Raw genomic sequence first — 23,972 nt, 5'->3', positions numbered from 1 at the left:
AGGCTTATTTTACAAAAGCACAAAGATTTGTTTTTATTGTGAATGTACACAAATAAAAGCAAACCTTTTACAATTCCGATTATCTTTATGACTGAAAGGAGTAGTTGCTTCCACTGTTAGAAGGAAAAAATACCTTGACAATGTATCCTGTTCATTATCATAATAAAATACAGTCAATCAAACATATGGGAAAAAAAACACACTTCAGAACAATGAGAATCAGTAGATTCAAAATCAGAAACAACATCCACAGACTGATGATTAGAATGATCAAATGAGAATCAGTACTTTCAAAGTCAGAAGATTCAGATTCAGAACAGTTATAATCAGTAGATTCAAAATCATTATGAAAAACAGCAGATTGACAGTCAGAAGAATCAAATCAGAAGATTCAGATTAGGGATGTTCATTTCGGTTATTTCTCCTAACCGACAACCGACGCTCAATAACCGATTATTAACTGTTAACTGACAAGATTATTTTAAATTAGAATTGAAATAAATGAGAAAGGATAAGTGTCTGTGATCCGTTAAAAATACGATTTTTTTTTTCCGGGGATTAATTTTACAATGCGCAAAAAGCAGCAAACAACAGAACATGAGGATTCACATGGTCTTCATATCACATCAGGCACCTGCAGCGCTTCTGCGAGCGGAGTATATATATGAAGTGGATCAAAACCTTTCATCAAAGTTGTCCTAAAACCAAAGATATATATATATATATATATATATATATATATATACTGTATATATATATATATACTGGCCTATAAGAGAAATATATTTTTACTTAAATAATAAATTAAGAAAATGAAAGAAAAAACTGTGCAACAAGTAGCCTAGCAGAGATTCGGTTCATTTTGCGCGAAAGGAAACCAAAACGGAAGAAAGCAGCATCCTATTTTTCTTTAGGCATATTTTACAAAAGCACAAAGATTTGTTTGTATTGGGAATGTACACAAATAAAAGCAAACCTTTTACAATTCCGATTATCTTTATGACTGAAAGGAGTAGTTGCTTCCACTGTTAGAAGGAAAAAATACCTTGACAATGTATCCTGTTCATTATCATAATAAAATACAGTCAATCAAACATATGGGAAAAAAAACACACTGCTCAGTTTAAATATGTAGTAAAATCTGTGCCGTTAAGCGCTATCACTGTATCGCCGTGATGTTATGCAAAACATTTTATTTTACATGGATATTGGAACGCCAGTGAAGTAGGCTACATAATAAATAATATTTTGGCAGTCAAATACATCGCGAATACGGAAACATTTGATTTTGTCGAATGAGAGACCCAACGTTCGTTTCAGTTTCGTTTTAGCCTAAATGAATTTGTTTTGGCTTGTCGTTTATATAGCTATAGCTTCTTATATTTTTAGTTCTTGTTCTTTTCTAAATACTGTTAAATTGTAAGGATTTGTTGTGGAGTGAGGGGAACTAAAATAACTAGCTATGTCAACAGTGTTTATTATAATGTTTGTAAACATTTCACGTCGGCATTAGGCTTATTTTAACAGTTAACCGGTTAAAATAAGCATCCCTAATTCAGATTCGGAACAATGATAATCAGTAGATTCAAATCAGTATCAAAATCAGCAGACTGACAATCAGAACAATCAAATCAGAATCAGTACTTTCGAAATCAAAATCACATGATTCAGAACAATCTGAATTAGTAGATTCAAAGTCAGTATCAAAATCAGCAGACTGACAGAGCAAACAAATCAGAATCAGTACTTTCAAAATCAGAAGATTCAAAGATTCGGAATCAGTAAATTCAAATTCAGAAATCAAAATCAGCAGACTAAAGACTAGACTGATCAAAAATGAGAAGATTCAAGTTCAGAATGATAATTAGTAGATTCAAAATCAGAATCAAAACCAGCACACTGATGATTAGCAGGATCAAATAAGATTTAGTTAGTAGGGTTGTGACGGTGAGGAAATTTTTCCACTGGTTAATCGACGTGTGACAACACCGATAATACCAGTTGGGGGCTGGGGGCAGGGGCGTTTCCTCTTTTCCTCGCTTTCCTTCGCTTTTAAATAGCTTGCAAAAGCGCATTTTAATTTCACTTTCAAATAGCGGCAATTCGACGTAAAGCAATTGTTCTTTTTTAGTTAATTTGAATTTTCCCTCTTTTTCTCACTTTCCTTCTCTTTTAAATAGCTTAAAAGCACCATGCGCATTTTACTTTCACTTTCGAATTAGCGGCAATTCGGCATCAATTGCTTGAATGCAACAACAAAATACAACGTCAAACTCACTTTAGCCTATATATAAAACATAGAACTTTTATTAACAAAATGAATAAAAATACACCATGCTATAGGGCAGGCTATGCCTAATATAAAATAACAAATAACTTACATAAAGTTTAAATAGGTAGCCTATACAAAACTAGAAATAAGTAAACATGTATAATATATAACCAAATAAATAAGAAACGTAGAAAGTTTATTAGCAAAACGAATAAGAAAGCTTGGAGGCACGGCATACACCTTGATGTCAAATAAAATAAATACATTACACAAAGTTTAAATAAAGTAAAAATCAGCAAACACTGTGGAACCAATTAAATAAGAAATTAATGTTTAAAAAAACTTCCAAAATCACCTTAGATAAACGGCAAAAGTCAACAGGCTTTTCAAAATCTTAAACACTGCCAAACAGGCACTTTTGCATTTAGTTTAGTTTCGAAACTAAATCATCCACGATCGTCTTGTCGGTCTCACCCCACTCTTCTTGTCAGTCAGCTCGACTCACTCTCCTCACTGGAGAAATGAAATCTGATCTGTGATGCGACTGTCGTTCAGCACGCTGCATTGAGCAGCCGCGTTCCGTTTTTAATTGTAGTGTCTGCTCTTTTACTGAACTAAATTATTTTTATTACTATAAAAAATCAAAACGATGATGGGGGTCGGTGCCGCGGTGGGCAAGTGACGTAACCAGTGTTGCGGCTTAACAACGGTATCACCGTCAGCACCGTCTATCGCGGCAAGCCTATTAGTTAGTACTTTAAAAATCAGAAGATTCAGATACGGTACAATGATAATCAGTAGATTCAAATCACTATCAAAATTAGCAGACTGACAATCAGAGCAAACAAATCAGAATCAATGCTTTCAAAATCAGAAGATTCAAAGATTCAGAATCAGTAGATTCAATTCCAGAAATCAAAATCAGCAGACTGACGACTAGACTGATCAAAAATGAGAAGATTCGGGTTCAGAATTATAATTAGTAGATTCAAAATCAGAATCAAAACCAGCAGACTGACGATCAGAAGAATCAAATCAAAATCAGTAGATTCCAAATCAGAATTGAATTCAGCAGACTGCCAATCAGAAGAATCAAATCAGAATCACTACTTTCAAAATCAGAAGATTCAGAACAATCATAATCACTAGATTCAAAATCACAATCAAAATCAGCAGACTGACGAGCAGACGAATCAAATCAAAAACAGAAATTTTAAAAACTGAAGATTCAGATTCTGAAAAATCTGAATTAGTATTCAAATCAGAAAGATTCAGAACAATGAGAATCAGTAGATTTAAAACCAGAATCAAATCAGAGTAAGTACTAGGGCTGTAACGGTTCACAAAATTCACAGTCTGGTTCGATACAACACAGTGGTGTCACGGTTCGGTTCGGTACGGGGGTAATTGGTTACGTCGCAATGTTGGAAATATTTCTGTTTTAAACCATGAAGGGTGAGCCAAAGGATATCACACACAAGCACCGTGCAAACTTTGCGCAAGAGTTATGCCGGTGAACGATTTAATCTCAGTCAATTCACTATATGCAGAAAGTGAAAGTAAAAATGGAAGTACAGAGTAATGACGGAGCTTTCAGCATCTGATGCCGCATATTCTCTCGACGAGAGACGAATCTACTTCAACATATGCTGATAACGGTATAAAACTAACTGTTTTAATTCATTCACTTAATATTTATAATATTACATAGTGAAAAAAATGAGAAGAAACATATTTCATGTTAAACAGGTTGTTTTTGAAAGTCGGTGCTTGAAATAAAAGCTTTTTATTTCATTGATTTTTATTGATGACTGCAGTGTTAATATTTTAATTGTAGGCCTATAATTCATTGTATAATAGACCTGTTTTAAAATACCTTTTTTTGTTTTTTTTAGTTGAGGAGTAAATAGCCTAATCTTTTGTTATCCTCGCAGCATGTCAGTTATTTGGTCATTATTGCGGGGCAAATTAATTGTAATTTTAATTTAATAATGAAAGTAAAAGCATAATAATAATAATAGGCCTAATAAAAATAAGAATGTAAGAATGTAGGCCTACATTAATTGGAAATGCCAAATATCTTAATACTGCCAACAACTGATGTTTTTGACAATATATCTGGCTATCGTCAATACAAGCTCATCGTCTTTCGACGCACCCCAGCAAGAGGAGGTTATCGCGGGGCCTTTCGCAGCGCGTGCCCGTCCGCCAACGTTATGCCACTGGGCAGACAGCACGTTGCCTGTTACATCGTTTGGGCTGCCTTGTTGAGTGCAGTGGCACTGAGAACATTATATTTTACACACTAAGTGGTTTCGTTTTCCAAATGTAATAGGACTAGTCCAACGAATCGAATCGTTCAGTTTGTAATGCGTACCGAACCGAAAGCATTGTACCAAACGGTTCAATACGAATACGTGTATCGTTACACCCCTAGTAAGTACTGTAAAAAACAGAATCAGAATAATCAACCTCAATAAAATTAAAATCAGAATACAACTAAATCAAACTAAACCACAATGCTTTATCCTTATAATTTTCTCATTCAGTGAGGATTGTGGGTATTTGCTGATGATCATATTGCGTCTGGTTAGGACAAAATGTGTTTGAATAGAGTTTGAATGGGACGGTGACTCACTGGTCCTGAGGGCCGATGGGGTGACCTCGATCTCACTGCTGGTCTGGTAGGGCTGGAAGGCTGACAGGTTGCTGGAGTTGAGCTCACCCGTGCTGAAGAGCTCTGGACTCTGGGTGCCTGTGGAGCTCGCGCTGGTGCCATCTCCGCCATGATGAGGGTCCTGCTCCTCGTACACTGCCACCAGCTAAAGACAGACAAACAATTATGTTAATCACACTGCTTGAACTATTTGATATAACAATATGTAAATACCCAACGAGGGACCACCTTCCTATAAAATAATGCAACTAGAAATGTTCATGTATACAGAAGATATTTACACTTTAGAAAAAAAAAAGTCCATTTGGATTTCTGACCAGTTTCTGTCCTTTTTTCCACTATTTTTATCTGACATTTATAAGATACCAAAGCCTACAACCCAAAAATTAGTTGTCAAGAAACGCACAACAACTCCATCAACATTCATTTCATAGCTCTATAGTCTCTCTGTGCCATATGTCATGTATGTACCTCTGTTTATTTTTATTTGAGCACATTTCAGACTAAATCAAACATCTGATAGTCTCCAGAGCTATGAAAGAGCAACCTGCCAGCAATGAAATATTCCACGGGGTCGACTCTTATTCTGAGAGAAAGTGAGAAATTATGACTTATACACATTTGAAAAGAATAGTTTTATTAAATGGTGAGCACATGCACTATGGATAAAATTGTTCGAAGCCACACACCGCTGCACTGCATAATGCTGCAAAAAGGATAAAATTGCATAGAGGAGTTAGCGGGGAGGTTCATTCACCAGATTTTGTCCTGATTTCTGCCACCATTAACGGTTCGCACATCCACCAGAACAAATGGAACCAGCAAGTCACATGCAAGCCAACACAGAGACGCTATTGTGTGAAGCAGTTTGCGTCTGTTGATTTGTAAACACGGGTGCTCTATGGTTCACATTTTCCTATTTACTCCTCGCTAGCAGGCAGAACTGTGACCAGAAGCCAAGTTATATTTTTTTCTCTACTGTCTTTCTCGCTCACACACTGATTTTAAAATGGTTTATGATCAGCCTAATTTAAAGTGACCACTCATTTGTCTCTTTGGCCCAATTAAAGCATGTCAAATAAATGCCCTTTATTTCGACGATGCAGCCACTGCGCTGACAGACTGCTTATCACCATGACCACTGCTCGTCTCACTAGAGACGGCCTTACAGAGACTCTTTTGGCTCTAAATGTGTCTCCTTGCATAGATGGTTTAAGGAAAGAAAGAGAACTAAACTAAAAATAACCATTAAATACTAAAATATCTGAGAAAATATCATCCAAAAATCATCCTAATAATAATTTGTATCTGAATAGCTGTACATTCTTGACACAGATCTCTTTAGCATCATTATCTTTCACCCAACTCTATTTGATTTAATGTTAAGATGCATGTCTGTTTGCTAATTGTGCGGCTCAATCGTTTTCCGCACACAGTCCTCAGTTGGAGAGCCGCCGTTCACTTCAGTCACTTCAGTCTGCACTCGTAATCAGACGGGGTATTTGTTTATAAATCACACAGTATTTATGGGCACTTAAGAGGCCCGTCTTTAGGCCTAAATGCACTGAAGCTCCATGAATAGCCAGTAAACTGCAGTTTTAGCTGGCAGCTACAGCTCTCTGCTGTTTCAAGAGTCCTTGCAGGGGGGAAATGACAAAAACACTGGTTTGAGAGGGTAAAAAAAGTCATCATGTCCATTTCTGTACAGTGACTTCAGGTGACCACAGGAAGATCTGAAAACTATTCTGTTCAGAATCAACAGAATAATATTCAGAATCAGTTTCAAAACCAGAAACAATATTGAGGGATACTGAATCAGAAGAGCTGGAATCGGAATTATACAATTCAAAATCAGCAGACTGAAATTCAGAATAAACCGATTGAAACCCAGAATCAGAAGAGTCAAAATTGAAATCAGTAGTTTAAAAATTAAAATCAGCATTTTCAGAAGCAGGGATGGATGGATGGATGGATGGATGGGTCAATAAATCATCACATAAATTAAAAATCCAGAGGATCAGAATCAGTATACATAGATTTAAACTTTTAGATTTAAATCAGTCAAAATAAATGCTTTAAGTAGATTCAGAATCAGAATCGGAATCAATATCAGTAGAATCAGAATCAAAAGAGTTGTGATCAGAAACAAAAACAAAAAAAATCAGTAGACTGAGAATCAGAAGAATCTGAATCAGAAAAGTAGATTCAAAATTGGAATCAGTAGATAAAAAAATTCAATTAGTAGCAGATTTAGAATTAGGGAAAAAAATGAAGCAATCACTCCTTTTAAAATCAGTAAATTAAGTAAGCCGAAGAATCAGGACACATAGATTAGAAGATTTGTTCATGATAGATACTCTAAGTTGATGCAGAATCAGCTATTTTAAACTCAGAATCAATGTCAGTCAATTCTAAATCAGAAGAATTGTAATCAGAAACATACACAATTCAATATCAGTAGACTTAGAATCTGAAGAATCTGAATGAGAAAAGTAGATTAAAAATTAAACTAGTAGTAGATTTAGAACCAGAAAAAAAAAACATTACTTTTAAAAGCAATATATTGAGATTTTTAATAATCATAATACGTTAAAAACAGAAAATAAATTAATAAATAAATAAATAATTCCTAAGAAACAGATTCAATCAAATTCTACCTTGTTGCTATACTTGTATACACACAAATGTGTTCATTAATCATTTAATCATTTCCTGTGTACTAATAATTAGCATACTAAATCAAACATATATAAGTGAAGACTGTACAAACAGCTAAAAAGAGTTGCACTTTAGTTGAAATTGCTGGAACTCAATACTCACTTAACAGTCTAAACCACCACTCATTTTTATTCCTAGCATATACAGAAAAAAGTCCAGCATATGCCTCACATCCATGACTGTCATCTTTATACTTTTAGAGAAAAGCATAAACAAAACTGAAATGAAAAAAGACTGAATCGGGACAGTAAAATAAAGTTTCATGTGACCTTCACTGAAAAACAGCTACAGTCTGAGGCAATGAGATTGCAGGGTTTTAGAAGCATCCACAGGCTTGTTATCTTAAGTGCACAAATTGTCCAAGGGCTGTTTTTGTGCTACAGGCCCAGTTCAGTTCTGCTCTATCACAAATTTGCAATACAATACTTCAATTTCCTTCCTTAGTTGTTGCTTCTGTATATGGACATAAGAAGATAAGAATGGACGTGTCCTGCCAGAAACAGACACTGTTTGTCTGCACTGTTTTGAAATGCTAATGATGATGGTTACAAATAAACCGGTGACAAATATGGGATGACGGATCAGTGTCATGTTTTGGTGAGAGACGTTTGTGACAAGAAACCAGAAATGCTGAAATTTAAATAAAGGCTAGGCTAAAATGTTGGGCGACAGCCAATCCCTGTGACGTGACATCCATCATTAACAATTTCATAAAGTTTCTGGTGGATTCAGAATTATAATCATGTTGTTACATATGACTATATTTATTTCAAATTTTAAAAGGCAGTTTGGCTGCTGTTATACCCTACACAGTAAACCCTAAAATGTTAACACAACTTTAAGGTAATTATGCAGATCATAACAGTATAATCTTAAAGTTTTGTAGCAATTCCTCGACTTAATCACAGGCTCTACTCTTCAAAACTGCAACATAACAGGAATCCTTATAAATCTCAACATAACAGAACATTAAACACCAATACAACTCTCCCTATATTAATATTGTGCAAAGACACACTAAATAACACTTCAATTTCAACATTTATTCTCCTTATACAATAGGGCTGTCACTATTTTAATTTTATTATTATTATTTTTATTTATTTTTTTATCAACATTGCGATTTTGACTTTAATCACGGTTTTGACACTTTACTAATCACATTTTGCATTCCTAAATGCATTTTGATGTTTCAATTGAAACATATTTCAAAAGGAAACCTAGTAGAGTTTTATCAAAAAGCTGTAAAAAAATGTCTCTAGAACAGACATAAGGCAAAACAAATACGAATGTGGGTAATAAAACCATAAAAACAAACACATGCATAAAAACACCTTTTACAAAGCAATTGCAAATGTTTTACGAAGTGTCATCTATTAAATGCAATTTTAAAAATCATCAAATGTCATTAAATATGAAGTGTGTAATATGTGTTCTTTTTTTGTTTGTTTTGTGGAGGCCTTTTGTTGAGGTTAATCAGGCCAATAAGAGACTATTAACATTTTTATTAAACAAATGTGTCATTAAAATGTCTACAAATGTATAAAACTGATCTGAGATCAGGTAAAAAAAAAATTAAAAAAAACCCGCATAGACACTGGTTCACAAACTCACTATGATCGCCCCCTAGTGGCGAACCACTGAAATGTTTTTTTTTATTTTTTATGTTATGATATAACGAAGCCTCACTTACTGAATTCCCATGACTTTTGTGGATTGATACACGCTCCGAATCACTGATTTGAAACGAATGATTTGCAAATGTTTCAAACCTTCACGAAGCAGCGTTTCAGAACATTTCACCTTTGTCCGGTTATGAGCAATAAAAATCTCTTTAAAAGTTACATAATCTCTGAACCACCTCACGCAAGTGCTCGTCAACATGGGCGTCTATTATTGATGCTGTCTTCAGTAGTTTATTGTGTTTGTCGCATTTGTTTTTCATTTGTAAACCAATGGCCCGAGTCACTGTTGCCACCTTGTGGACAAACTGATTAGTAAGATACAAACAAAAAACGAAGTATACTTCAGGCTTTAGTCACAACTAACAAATCCTCTAATGCACGCTGCAGGGTCAACCATTCATTATCAGAGTGAACGGGAAGAGGAAACCCAAGGAAAGAAGTGAGGTGAATCTTCCCAATGCCTTTCATGTCTTTCCCCTTTGATCTCGAGGCTTTCGCGGTGGGAAGTGTCAGGTGATTACAGCAGGACCCTGATGTGTGGATCTGTTCCATTAACTGTGACAGTCAAGATATCGTGTGATCTTTCCAGGATCGACGAGGACATTGTGATCGGCAACTATAGGATGAATCAGAAGTCGACATCGACAAGTAATGGAGCCAACTAGACATTAGCATAAGCAGAACACCGTCGTGCACTTCAAAAGCCTTTTTGGAGCAGGATGGATGTCGTTCAATTGCTATCGAACAAGTCATTTTGACCTTAATAGCTGCGACGGCGAACAAGATAAAACTGAGACATTCCTGCAGCTATGCCTACACTTATGACACGGGCCTTCAAATGATTCTCCCGAGCCGCCAATTTCCTCTGAGCAGACCTGCTGATGATTAATAAAGTTTTATTCCTCATCAAATTCTCACCTCCAAACTACATTTCAATGGGAGCATGGCAAGGATTTTTATGCCTGAACCATGAAAGTGGCCCGGCCGAGCCTCTGGCGGTGGTATCGCACACAACCAGAGAAAGCTCAAAGTAGCTCACCTCAACTTGATTAGCCACCGCGGCTCAATAGACTGGCTCGCGGCGAAACGTCCAAGTGGTCGGATAAACGAACGGTCAAAGTTTCATCAGCTGTCAGGGTTTTTTTACTTTGTAAGTGAATCCACACAGAGCTCAAGGCTGTGGGATTAATGCGAGTGAATCATTTGTGTGAAACCTCTACTAAACTCCTCTGGGCTATAAAAAGGAGTCTTACGGTGCAAAAAAATCTGTGAACTCATCACCGGCTAAAAAAAAAGAAATGTTTTGGACTTGACAAATCTGAAGCAAGCGAAATAAAGTAAACAAACTACAAACACGGCAGAAAAGCAGCACCACAACGTATCAAAGGGCTTCAACGTAAAGCAAAGTTCAAGCTTTTGGCCTCTGGCAATTCAATTAAAGTTAGTAAATATTTTACTAGAATTTATGGATGAAAGTAAAAATATATATTCATATATTTTCGTTCCCAAGACGGTAGAAAGAAAAGGGGCTTTTTAATTAAATAATTAAGTACGCTTCAGTAATGCAGCTATTCCACAGCAAGAACAGTTTTGAAGTAGTTCACGTCTGAAAGCCTCTAAAATCAACAAAATGCGAAGCATACTGAGTGTGTAGAACGAGGACAGCTCATGAATGACATTCGGTTACAAACAACAAAACACATCTGCTCGCAAAACAATCGTCTGCATCGCATATTCATTCGCGCCAAGCTCCTAAACTCCATCGGATGACAACATCGCCAGGCGCTTTGGACTTGCCAGGATTTCAAGGGTAGTTAATTTAATAGGCTTCTAATCGAAAATTGTCAATGGGAATTGCAGTTCAGTCCAAATGAAGGGTCATCAAAGAACATATGGTGTGCACTGTTCAGCCAAAAGCATTATGTTAGTTGTTTGCAGCAAATTGCAACAGGTTTTAACCAGTTTTATTTCTATTATGCAAAAGGCTCTAAAATCACTCTGCCATTTTTTTTTTCATTTGCCCAGCATTTAGTTCACCAATTATGGATAAAACCGGACATTAAGGAAACAACACAAAGCCCTTTTGTAAACGATGAGAGTATGAATGAAATCTGGCTAAATTAACTTATCAACCAAAGCATCCAACTGTTACTACTTATGAAAATTTCTTCCAAACTAGCATGACATTTCTGTTCTTTCACAGTAAAATGCCAGCAGAAAGGTAACAATGAGCGGGTTGTATGACGGAACATACAATTTATGACTCTACAACCAGTGTCAACCAGCAGAAATGATGCCATAGCATTTATACTGCAGTGAGACAGCTCAACAGCAAGCAGTAAACTACAGTACTCTGCATACTGTCATGAGCTCTTTGTAGACTTTGTTGATTATAAAGAGAACGATTTAGTTTTGACACTTCACACTATTTTACAACATCTTAAACCTTGGCTTCTCCACTCATATTTATGATGCTGTTCTGAAACTTTACTTTAGTGTTAAAATGTAAAGCAGCATCTGTCTAAAAAAAGAGCTGTTTTGGGGTGTATCACTGGAATGACATGAAGAAACAGAACAAACTGAGACAGACTAAATCCAGACGAACCGTGGCAACACCTCTAAGATATACATATAGAATATAATCTCTATATATATATATATATATATATAATATAGCATGTTTTGCGATATTATACAGTAGTAAGTCACAACACTCATCCTGATTTTAATGTTTTCAGAAGTTTAAACACCTTTTTTCACAGAACAACTAAATCAACAAACCAAACAAATAAATAAATAAATGTGTATTTAACCATTTTGTTCACTGGTTTATAAAAAATATATTATCATACATTGTTATATAATATACAAAACCATGAAAAAATATAGGCCTATAATTGTTAATATAAATTAAAACCATGAAAAAAATATAGGCCTATAATTGTTAATATAAATTAACAATTAATATTATATATTATTCATATGTGATATATAAAATAGCAGTCATACCATTAAAATACCATTACCATGGTATTTGCATGGTACCTTCTAAAACGTATCATGTTATCCCCATTAGGGCTGTCAAAAAAAATTTAGAATTTCGAATATTCGTCGAATTTAAATTCACATGTCCCTATTTGGATTCAATATATATATATATTTTTTAATTTCATCTTAATACTATAAATTGCCTATACACGTAATGTGGTACTAGATGCAAGTTTTAGAAACCTATGTCAACTTTCCCTAGCATCTGTGCTGATTAGATAGCTATCTAATATTGTTAAAATTAAGTGTTTAATATTAATATCAGGTATATACTACAAATATTTTATTAATATCAGCATTGCACTCGTGTCTCGCAGAGAGCGGCATGTTTAGAAAGCCATGTAAAATGAATGCAAGTTCAACTTTGAAAAAACATATCTCGAGACTTAATGGCGGGTTTTTTTTCCCCAACCCACTGCAACTCGTGTTTTTAAACGAAAAATGCACTGTGTGATTGGCTTTCGGCCCTTTGCATTAAACTATGAATGCTTACATGATGCTGTTTTGTTTATAGTTGTTTAAGCAACTTAAATAATTATAATTGGTTTATAAACATTATTTTAAACATTATGCACTTTTTTTCACAGATAGTCATGTTATTTTATGTGCGATGCGCCCTCTTGTGGCCTCAGGAGAAAAGCCAAAAGCTTTTCTTTACCCTAACTGAAATTATGCATTTTAAATTCGAATATAATTCGAATTTTTATTATATTTAAGCACAACATTTGAATTTAGTTTTTCAGCCATTTTGACAGCCCTAATCCCCATTACCATCATTGGTCTAAAAATTGCAATACCATGGTACCATGTCAAAACAAATATATAGTTATACCAGGGTACATGAATATGTCTGTTGGTCTCTCTCTCTCTCTCTCTACTGTCTGTAAAGCTGAGCATTTGTCATCATTTAGTTGCAAGGGCATCCAAAAAGGACTGATATTTAATTTACTTTCCTCCTCTGAAAGGTTACACACCATCCCAGTACCGTCCCATTTCATTTTATCCTCAGATTCTCCTGCCTATCTCCAGTCTTTCCATAAATCAAACATCCATCAGATGACTATCTTACACCATTCATCAGTGACACTCCAAACAAGAAGTGAGACAAGAATAAGGTTTTCTCTCACGCTTTTTGTAGAATAACTCCTGCTGTTATGTAAGAGACAAAGTCGGGAGAAGCAGAAACTTTAGGTCACGCAAAAAGTCTCAGTTGAAGGTCTTTGAGGCGAGGCTTGGGCCCACTTCCGTCACGCTTTACTGAACTTTTCTCATCACACTTCAGCCTTTGAATATTTAATCGTTTTATCTATCCATTATTTCCGTAGCCCAGGCCTTCCTCATGCTGAGTGCTTAAACCTGTTCTGCTTCTCATTAACAACATCAAATATTCAGACAATAAGTCCAACCCTCTCGCTACAAATCCCCCTTGTGTCTCACCTTAATACATATTTCAAAAGCGCTGCCACATGGGGAACATTGACTAAGTTCCTGTGCCTGGTTGGGAACCTGAAGATAGCGCCGAAATTAGCTCGAAACGAGGCAGTGTGATAACACTTGAAAGCTAAATGTAGCTTAATTCCGATGACAAAATTAAAAACTGACGCTGTTTGTTGACCTCTATTCGCCGAGACACAGATATGGTGAGACAGGTACTTTTTGCACCTGAAAGTGATGATGAAAAGAAAAATAAAGCGAGTTAGCTGAGGAGGTGGGGAAGGCGGTGTGAAAATACACAGCGCAAGCAAAGTTTAAACAGATTAGAGACTCATCCTTTCAAATCCACTTGGCCGAGATTTTTAGCGCTGGCCTTTGAAGTTTCTCTTGAGCTGTGCGAGTCAGGGGAAATGAATTCATTCGCCATTTTACGCCCGTGTTGCTGCTACCTACACAGTGCTGACAGAATGTAAAAATTCCAATAAGCTTTGCTCCCCTTCTCCGTGTTAATGAAATAAACCCTGGGCCATCTGAGTTACTTTTATACAGCCCAGAAGGGAAGCGCAGCACGGACTCAGCCTTGTTAGACCTTTCACTGCAATGTTAGGATTTAAGAAATTCAGGTCAACAACAAAAAAAGTCTAAACAATTACAGAGGGATGCAGACCTCATAATGTCATATGGATCATGCTCTGAATGCTGAACATAATGCTGACATTCAAACAAGTTCAAAAGAAGAAAAAAGCTGCTAATGCTAACAGAAAAGCAGAAATGCAGTTATGTACCATACACATACGTTTTATGTAGTTTAGATAAACAATAGTTTAGATTTAAAAAATGAATACCCTTTATATAGAATATTTAAAAGTGCAAGTTCTCAGAGAGGTTTTTAATGTGAAACCGGTCTAAAAACAGAACAACACATTGTCAGAACTATTATAGCAGAATTTGGATTTGCCTCATTTTTGAAGTTTGTGTCATCTGTTTATTACTGTAAAGCTGCTTTGAAACAATCTGCATAAAGTGCCAATAAAAATAAAGGGCACTTGACTAAAGATAAGCCACTAAAAAGTCAACACTTAGAATAACAAATAAATAAATAAACAAACAAATAATAATCTAAACTAGTCAACCTCACCAATCAAATAGTTAGCAGTTGGATGACTAGTAGACCATTGTGACCCGTTTTTAGCCATAACCAACATAGAAATTGAAAGATAAAATCACACACACACACACACGTTGTGTTTCGATGTTTTATGGGGACATTCAATAGGCGTAATGGTTTTTATACTGTACTAAATTTATTTTCTATCACCCTACACCTAAACCTACCCCTCACAGAAAACTTTCTGCATTTTTAGATTTTCAAAAAACTTTTTTCTGTATGATTTATAAGCTTGTTTCCTCATGGGGACCTAAAAAATGTACCGACAAGGTCAAAATTTACTGGTATTACTATCCTTGTGGGGACATTTGGTCCCCATAACGTGATAAATACCAGGTACACACACACACACACACACACACACACACACACACACATATATATATATATATATATATATGAAAGGACAAAAATATTAAAATAAATTTAACAAACTTTCTTCTTAGCTCTTGAGAGAAGGCAACTTAAAATACAATTTATACACAATTTATTTGAAATAATAATATTTGAAAGACGCTGAAAGAAAACGGAATTTCAATTAGACATTTGACAAATTCTAAGTTATAGTTATAGGTCAAATATAACTATAACTATACAAAAAGCAAAAACTTTTTTTCTTAGCTTTTGAGGGTAATTTCTAATTTAACATACAATGCCAAAAACCCTTAAAGCTCTTGCAAAGTCTTACTGGCAAGAGTTCCACTTTTTAATTTGAATAACAAATTAACCTGTACTCATTAAAAAAGTGCACTACTATATAAAATGTTGGGGTCAGTAACATGTTTAATGAAAGAAGTCTCTTCTGCTCACCAAGGCCATTTGTTTGATTAAAAATACAGTAAGAACAGTAATTTAGTGAAATATTACAATTTAAAAGAATTGTTTTCTATTTGAAAAAAAATCTATATGGATGGATGGATGGATGGATGGATGGATGGATGGATGGATGGATGGATGGATGGATGGATGGATGGATGGATGGATGGATGGATGGATGGATGGATGGATGGATGGATGGATGGATGGATGGATGGATGGATGGATGGATGGATGGATGGATGGATGGATGGATGGATGGATGGATGGATTCACTATGCAGGCCCAATCGATCCCGGCACGATACGCAAGATATGATCTGAGTGAACGTTTTTAATAACACGATACTCTGTTTACATGAAATGAATTGCTTGCATGAGCGCCAACAGACTCTTTCTTAGTTAACTAAACTCTCGTTTATGATCCTTTATTGATTTACTCAGTGTCCCGGTTTATCTTGCTGTCTAAATATAGTTTCCAAAAGCACTTTCAGATGTCATTTGTGCCAAGCGCCTTTAGGAAATGAAATAAATCAAATCAGTTTGCCTACAGCAGCTCCTCAGTATGCACTCCTCCCGTTCCTTCTCTCCGCTTTATTCGCATTCAAACAGCGGCGTCCATGTCTCCTTTCAAACACGCGGCCCTCTATAGTGTGTATTAGTATTCCTGAGTTCAAACGCCGGCATTATAAGAACTAATATAAAAAAGTGCTCGTCAGAAGATGTGCCCTTCAATCCTTCATTGGATATGCACAAAATCCAAGAGAAAAGTAATTAAAACAGCATCCAGGGATGAAGCAGCTGCTGAGGGAGAGAAAGAAGATGGAAAAGAGGTAGAAAGAGCACTTCAAACGGCTCAGGCCCCCCAGTTACAGTGCTATTACTCATCCGAGCGCATGTGGGCTGAGAGCGGCCCATCCTTGACATGCCAGCGTGGATCACCCATTCACTCGGCCTCGCGCTGAAGGCTGACGGGCTCCCGGTGTGCCACTGACTCAGATCAGCAGCGGCCCCAACGCCCATGACAGTTTGACATGGAGCGTGTGTGAATGGATCTCAGTGAATACGGGCTTCAGCTAGATGTGCAAAACTGCTAGTCAGTGGGCGTCACATAGGAAGTGTTCAAAAACCGCTAGATGGAGCGCAGTGGAACGGAAAAGGATGTAGCAGTCTTGAGATACATTTTAAAACACTATTTTTAACTTGATGTGCTCAAGGTTATGTCTAGAGCACTCTCAAAAATAAAGGTGCTTCACAGTGATGCCATAGAAGAAACTTTTTTGTCTAAATGGTTCCATAAAGAACCTTTAACATCTGTAGAACCTTTCAGTTTCACAAAAGGTTCTTTGAAGGTTCTTCAGATTATAAAAAGGTAAGAAAGAGATGGTTCTTTAAAGAACCTTTGACTGAATGGTTCTTTGTGAAACCAAAAATGGTTCTTCTATGGCATCACTGTGAAGAACCTTTTAAGCACCTTTATTTTTAAGAGTGAGGGCATGTGACGAAAGTTTCGTCATCATCATATACCTGTATTGCACATGCACAGCTTGATTTTTCTAACTGCCTGTACTTTGTGCATTGCTTTTTTGCATTAATTAGTTTGTCCACAAGGTGGCAACACTGGCCCGACTTGTTAATTCGCTGTAAAATAAAAACACAAGAAACTGAACAATGACAACAAACAACTGGATACGCAACAACAGACGCCCACGTTGACAAGCACTTGTGCAGTTCAAAGATACACGCAACTCTAGTTTAAACACCAACTAAGAAATCTTTTATAGCTCATAACTTCTGCAGAGAATTAGCGCAGACACTGGACAAAAAAAAATCTTTCTAGTGCATCTGTATATTTTTAAAGGCATGATGAAAAAGTCATGATGGAAATCAATTTATTGTGCAAACTATCTGAAATCTAAAAGACAGCTCAATGTCAAACACAAGAAAGTCAACACTTAAAAATCAAAATCAAAATCAACATCACTAATCAAATAGTTATTAGTTGGACAACTAGAAGGCTACTGTGACCTATTTCTAGCCGTAACCATCATAGATCTTGAGAAACATGAAAATAAAAAGTAAAACAGAAATAATATTATTTTATGACCATTTTATTTCAAAACTTAAAAAATAAATTAAGCATAATAAAGTATTTTAAGTACACTATTATGAAAAAAATTGGGGTTTGTAAACATTTTTTTCTTCTTCAACTCACCAGGGCCACATTTATTTGATCAAAAATAAAGTAAACAATAATACTGTGAAATATTACTACAGTTTAAAATAGCTGTTTTATATGTGAATATATTTTAAAATGTAATATATTTCTGTGATGTGCAGCTGTATTTTCAGCATCATTACTCCAGTCTTCAGTGTCACATGATCTTCAGAAATCACTCTAATATGCTGATTTGCTGCTCAACAAATATTTCTGATTATTTACATTGAAAACAATTGTGCTGCCAAATATTTTTGTGGAAACTGTGATACATTTTATCAGCATTCTTTAATTTAATAGAAAATGTAAAAGAGCAGCATTTATTTGAAACATAAATCTTCTGCAACATTATAAATGTCTTTACTGGCACTTTTGATCAATTGAATGCGTCCTTGCTGAATGAAAGAATGTGACACTGAAGGCTGCTAAAACAAGAATAAATGACATTTTAAATATATGCAGTTATTTAAAATTGTAATAACATTTCACAATATTACTGCTTGTACTGTATTTTTCATCAAATAAATGATGAAACCTTGGTGAAAGACTTTAAAAACCATTAAAAAACTTTTGACCATATACATTTTCTAGTGCTTTCGCACTTCGAATGACTGAATGAAATTGTAAAGAGCAAAAAGTATGTTTTTGTTTATAATTTAACAGATTATTCCGTTTCAATAGTACTAAAGTAATCCAGGTGCATAGAAAATACTCACTTTATAAACCTGCTTATGGTCTTCTAGTGTTTTTCACAAAGTAAAAGTTCAAAATGTCTATGTATCTACAATTTGATTTAGCGCTAGGTAAAAAAGAATCTTGCACATGAAATATTTTTCCACACAATGGATAAGTTGATATATAGCTTCACCATCACCCATTATCATGTCGTCCCGAGATGCTCATATTTAACCTCGAGTGAATGAATAGCACTCTTCCCAGAGTCTCTCAGGATTGAAACTACATCACACACAGGCAAACTGCCAGAGATACGCTCGGCCTTTGAATCAAACTCTTTCGGAGTCTAATAAATTCAGGCTGGGGTTGAGGTCAGGTGTGTGTTGTCTGTGAAACACAGCAGACCGGCGTGAATCGCAGGAACTGAAGAAAAAGAGACAGGCTTGGTTTCACAGATGCATAAGTGACCCATCATCTTGAATGGCTTTCATCCAGGCCAAAGAAAGGGCAAATATCCATCCAGATGGGTCATTTAGCAGTCATATGAGAGAACAACTATGGACATGTTGGGTTAGAGTCTATAGAAATGACAATAAGCCATTTGGTATTTGGATAATGTCACACCTGGAGTGGCCCAGAGCAGTGGTTTCCGTCTGAAGAAGGTCGACAGGGGTGAAAACAGACAGACACGCAGAAGATAGCATCCGTCTTCAGATCTGACCTCTATTACCGCGAGGGAGACGAGAGAGTGTGATCGTGTGGAGGCACCGAAAATGACCATAATCATCAAAAACACCAAGTGCTGCAGGAGATTTCATGAACATATCTTCACTGCCTCTCGACTGTCCCCTGACCGTCAACGACCGTAATAGAGAGCCAGAAAACCAGGGTGGAAGAGCTGGAGAGAAACTAGGCAGACAAATGAAGCAGTGATGGAGGAAAAGGTCAGGGAGAGAAAGCAGAAAAAAAAACAATCGAACAGGATTAGGTTTATATCCTGTATGAACTGAAGTAAACATTAACGTTTCTCAGGTTCTCCAAGTGTCTTGCGTAGATACTGCTCAATAAGAGGACAACGGAGAAAAAGATGGTTATTATGGAAAATGCTGTTGCTGGAATGACATATTTTTCTGTATTTCATTCTATCTGAGTGCTTTATTGAAAGATGATGCATGTTAAAAAAACGTGAACCTGACACAGATCATTTAAAAGAAAAAAATCATTGAAATTATTTTCATATTGTTCTTTATAATGGCAGTCGTCATTCATGTAAAGTTTCACGTTCGTTTTTCTTTTACATGGAAGATATTACTTTTAGGAAAATTTTAAACAGAATCAGAGTGAAGAAAATGGCTTTAAAATAAAGGTAAAAACGACATTTATTATGATTTTTTAAATTTTTTTAAATTTATATATTCATGTATTTTCCTTTTGACAAAAAAGTCTCAATACATATGCTTTTTTTTTTTTTTTTCTTCCCTTCCACTGATGCGAAATATATTCAAAATGTTTAATATAATAATGCTTACTAAAACACATATTCAGAAGTTCAGGGTCAGTAAGATTTTCTTAAAATAAATTAATACTTTTTTTCAGCAAGGACAAATTACATTGATCAAAAGTGGCAGTAAAGACATTTATTTCTACTTCAAATAAATGCTATTCTTTTGAATTTTCTATTCATTCTACTCGGGAATCCTGAAAAAAAAAAAAAACTTTCCATAAAAATATGAAGCAGCACAACTGCTTTCAACATTAATAACAATCAGAAATGTTTCTTGAGCAGCAAATCAGCATATTAGAATGATTTCTGAAGATCATGTGACACTGAAGACTGGATTAATGATGCTGAAAATTATAATATCCCATGCAAATAAGTCTAAAGACAAACAAGAGGAGCAAAGGCTGCAGTGTTGCCTTCCTCTCCTCAGTTATGGCAGATTGAGAGATGCTGGTTGATATGTTTACCTGCACCATTCCCCCTGGTGGCCTATGAGCCACACACACACACACACCATCACAAAGAGGCCGGTCTGGTTGTCTGGGCCGAGAGATGGCCTCAAGGGAAACCCCTGTCATTACCCGACATCTGCAGCCAGAAACTCCACTGGGAGAGAATATATGAGGAAGAGAAAGAGCAAGAGAGAGTGCTTTCCACAGGCCACGTATCTGTCCCTCACATTATATTCATAAATGCTTCTGCCTGTTTGACTTTCACAGAATCTAGACAAAAGTGCATGTTTGTTTGATGTTCTTTCTAAAGTAGCGTCCTTTACTTCATTAATATTAGGGATGTAACGATTACCGGTTTGACGATAAATCCTGATAAAATACCCCACGGTTAGTATTACCGTCTCATATTTTAATTATCACTATAACCGTATTCGATTACCGCGATTTGAACAGCTGAGGATAAATAAATACTGTACTGCACAGGGCTCCAGAGTGCGACCAAATGGGCGCATTCTGCGAAAAAATTTTCTGCCAGTGCAACTAAATTTTGTGTGCGGTCGCACTGGCGCAACCACCGCATTGTTTAACTCATAAGCGCTGCATTTCTGTTGCATGTGAGAAACATCAAACGGCAAACGAACCTGAAAGCATAACGAAACCGCGCGACTCGTTTGAGCTGCGCAGCGCTTCGAGTGTAGAGCCTGGTTTATACTCGCCGCGTCAGGAGCGTGAAGCTGCGTGCAGCAAAAATGATGCAAATATTGAGGAAACGATGGATGGGTTTCATTCTAAAGTAAAGTAAAAGACCGCTTCTTAAACCAAAGGTGAACATGCTGGTATTCTTGTGGGTCAGTATATAATACAGCATGTGGTGTATGCCATGCCTAGTCTTATTCGTTTTTGTTAATAAACGTTTTGTAAGCTAGTTTGTCATTGTATCTTACTGTTTACTGTTGTTATGCTTTTTAATTAAGAATAACAATGAATCCTTCTTTTGTTTTAGTCTTAAAAAGTGAAAGGTGTGTAGATCATGCCCTGCTGTAAATTTTGACCGGTTGATGAAAAACAAGCTTATGTGGATTCTACACATTTAAACAACAAGGTATCTAGTATTATTTATGAAGCAGATAAATACATATAATCATTTATTAATCAATTATCATTTTGACTTGACCCTTTTCTTTATTTAAAAGCTGAAATGTGAGGTTTACCATTTATGAAACTTTTTCAAAGCTTTATTTGAAGATTAGATATTTGAACATGCTATTAGATAAACTGTTGTCAGTCATGTTGTCATTTAAAATCCGGACATCATTGGTAATGTTATTGTTTTAGTTATGCAAACAAAAACTCATTTTATTTGTTGTTTGTTGATTTGAAATGTAAAACTTGGTGAAATGATTTGTGTGTCAGTACTTTTTGAACATTTCCAGCACATTTTAACAATACCGTGATAATACTGATAACCGTGATCATTTTGGTCACTATAATCGTGATAAGAAATGTTCATACCGTTACATCCCTAATTAGTATATACCAAATATTTTGTTATATTGTAAATTGACAATATATTCATAATCGTGATATAAAAGTACTCAACTATTGCAATGATTCAGCTATTACGATTTATAAAGAGTGAGTCATTAGACTAGTTTCTCAAATTTTTTTTTATGTGGCAATTTGAGGCAAGTTCTAGAATATTAATTTCTGTGAATCACTTCAAACTTTTTCAGTGAATCAGTTCAAAACTCTCCCACTCACTTCATCAGGCCCAGGAATTTTATTTTGTTGGGTGGTTTGCAAAACCCATATCAATCTGTATATATTCCTCTGTTTTTAAATTAGAATAAAAATCCATACACCTATCATTAAAATCATCATATCAAATCTCCTAAAAAAAGTCATTCAATTCATTTGTTATCTCTCCATTTTCTGTCAAAGACTTCGTCAAGGTGATTTCTATTGATTCTTTATTTTTTGCACTAGCCATTTCTTTTACTCCTTTCCATGCTGACTGAATATTTCCCTTAATAAACTTCTCCTCCACTGATGCCTTATATTTCCTTTTTGCCCTCCTAATTTCTCGTTTTACTTCCTTATTTACCTGATCAAATCTGTGCCTTGATAAAAAAAAAACAGATTCTCCTTATTTAAAACATATTTCAATGATTTGTTTGTGTCAATAGTGAGCGAGTGAGAATTTAGAAGTGAATCTCTGGTGTGAATCATCTTCTTAACAATATATATTTCAATTCAATATTTATTCATGGTACTGGAACCAAATATCATTCGCTATCAATACTTCTTGAAATAAAAATAAAAAATACTGGTTTTAGATAGCTAGCCCTATATAAAGTTCAGACAGCTTGATTCAACCATTTTCTCTACTGTGTTTCTCTTATTGTTTACTTCTACAATTATCACTGTATATGACCATCTAAAACTTTCTTAAGCCAAAGTAAACACTGAAGCAGCTCGAGGAGATGTGTATGTGAAGACTGAGGTTTAGCCAGAAGGAATCCATTTGTTTTATAGGGGCCACACAGGGACAAAAAAAGTTTCACAAACAGCAAACGAGTGGGAGACGAGTGGGAAACAGTTAGATAATACAAGCAACTCGGTGCAAAAGCAGACAGCACTGATGGCAAAACAACACAGCATGGCCTATTTTCACTGAAAAAGCATGGAGAATACAATAATATGGGCAAAAAGAAGCAAAAAGTAGTAGAAGAGTTGTTCCCTTTCATGGGAACTTCGAACTGCGTCCTCTATTATATATATATATATATATATATATATATATAATTTTATGTATGCTGTTATATGTACTGTATATAGATATTGCATTCTTTCATTCATGTTCTTGACATCTGCCAAAACAATAAACATTTCAGCTAGACAAACTTTCAGTACATGCAATGTTGTTTTATTATTTGCCATAAAGATCTTATGAAATCTTCTTTCAAAACTCTTCTTCACAAGCTCTCTGTGTTGAGTGAAAATTAAGTTCAGCTGGTTCTCAGCAGCTTTTTTTCCAAACCGGAGAGTCTTTCATATGCATCTTGTGCCCTCTAGTGCCCATGGAACCTCTTCCTCTCTCTGTGTCCCACCCAGAGCCCACCAATGCTGTACAGTACAGAGGAATAAAAAGAAACAAAGCACCAGCCTGGGATCGCACTGTTGCCAGGTAAACAGGAAGTAGACGCAGCACACAATAGCAAGCTGAGGCGAGATCTCCCGCCGAAAGATCACACGCACAGGATGTGCACGATCACGCCTGACAAAATCAAAAGTGGAGGGTGCAAGACA

General features: G+C 35.7%; 1 protein-coding gene across 1 annotated transcript in view; it reads right to left on the bottom strand.

Annotated features, from left to right (window-relative positions):
* pard3aa (par-3 family cell polarity regulator alpha, a) overlaps positions 1-23,972 on the bottom strand; it is a 500,803-nt gene that overhangs the window by 323,673 nt on the left and 153,158 nt on the right. Inside the window, exon 3 of the mRNA XM_016440634.1 lies at positions 4,911-5,094. Coding sequence (XP_016296120.1) covers positions 4,911-5,094 — 184 coding nt within the window. The remainder of the gene's footprint in view (positions 1-4,910; positions 5,095-23,972) is intronic.

This window comes from Sinocyclocheilus anshuiensis, unplaced genomic scaffold (assembly GCF_001515605.1).
Source record: "Sinocyclocheilus anshuiensis isolate Anshui unplaced genomic scaffold, SAMN03320099.WGS_v1.1 scaffold79, whole genome shotgun sequence".
Classification (NCBI taxonomy): Eukaryota; Metazoa; Chordata; class Actinopteri; order Cypriniformes; family Cyprinidae; genus Sinocyclocheilus; species Sinocyclocheilus anshuiensis.
The sequence above is the reverse complement of the archived record's forward strand: the minus strand, read 5'-3'. Positions and strand labels throughout refer to the sequence as shown.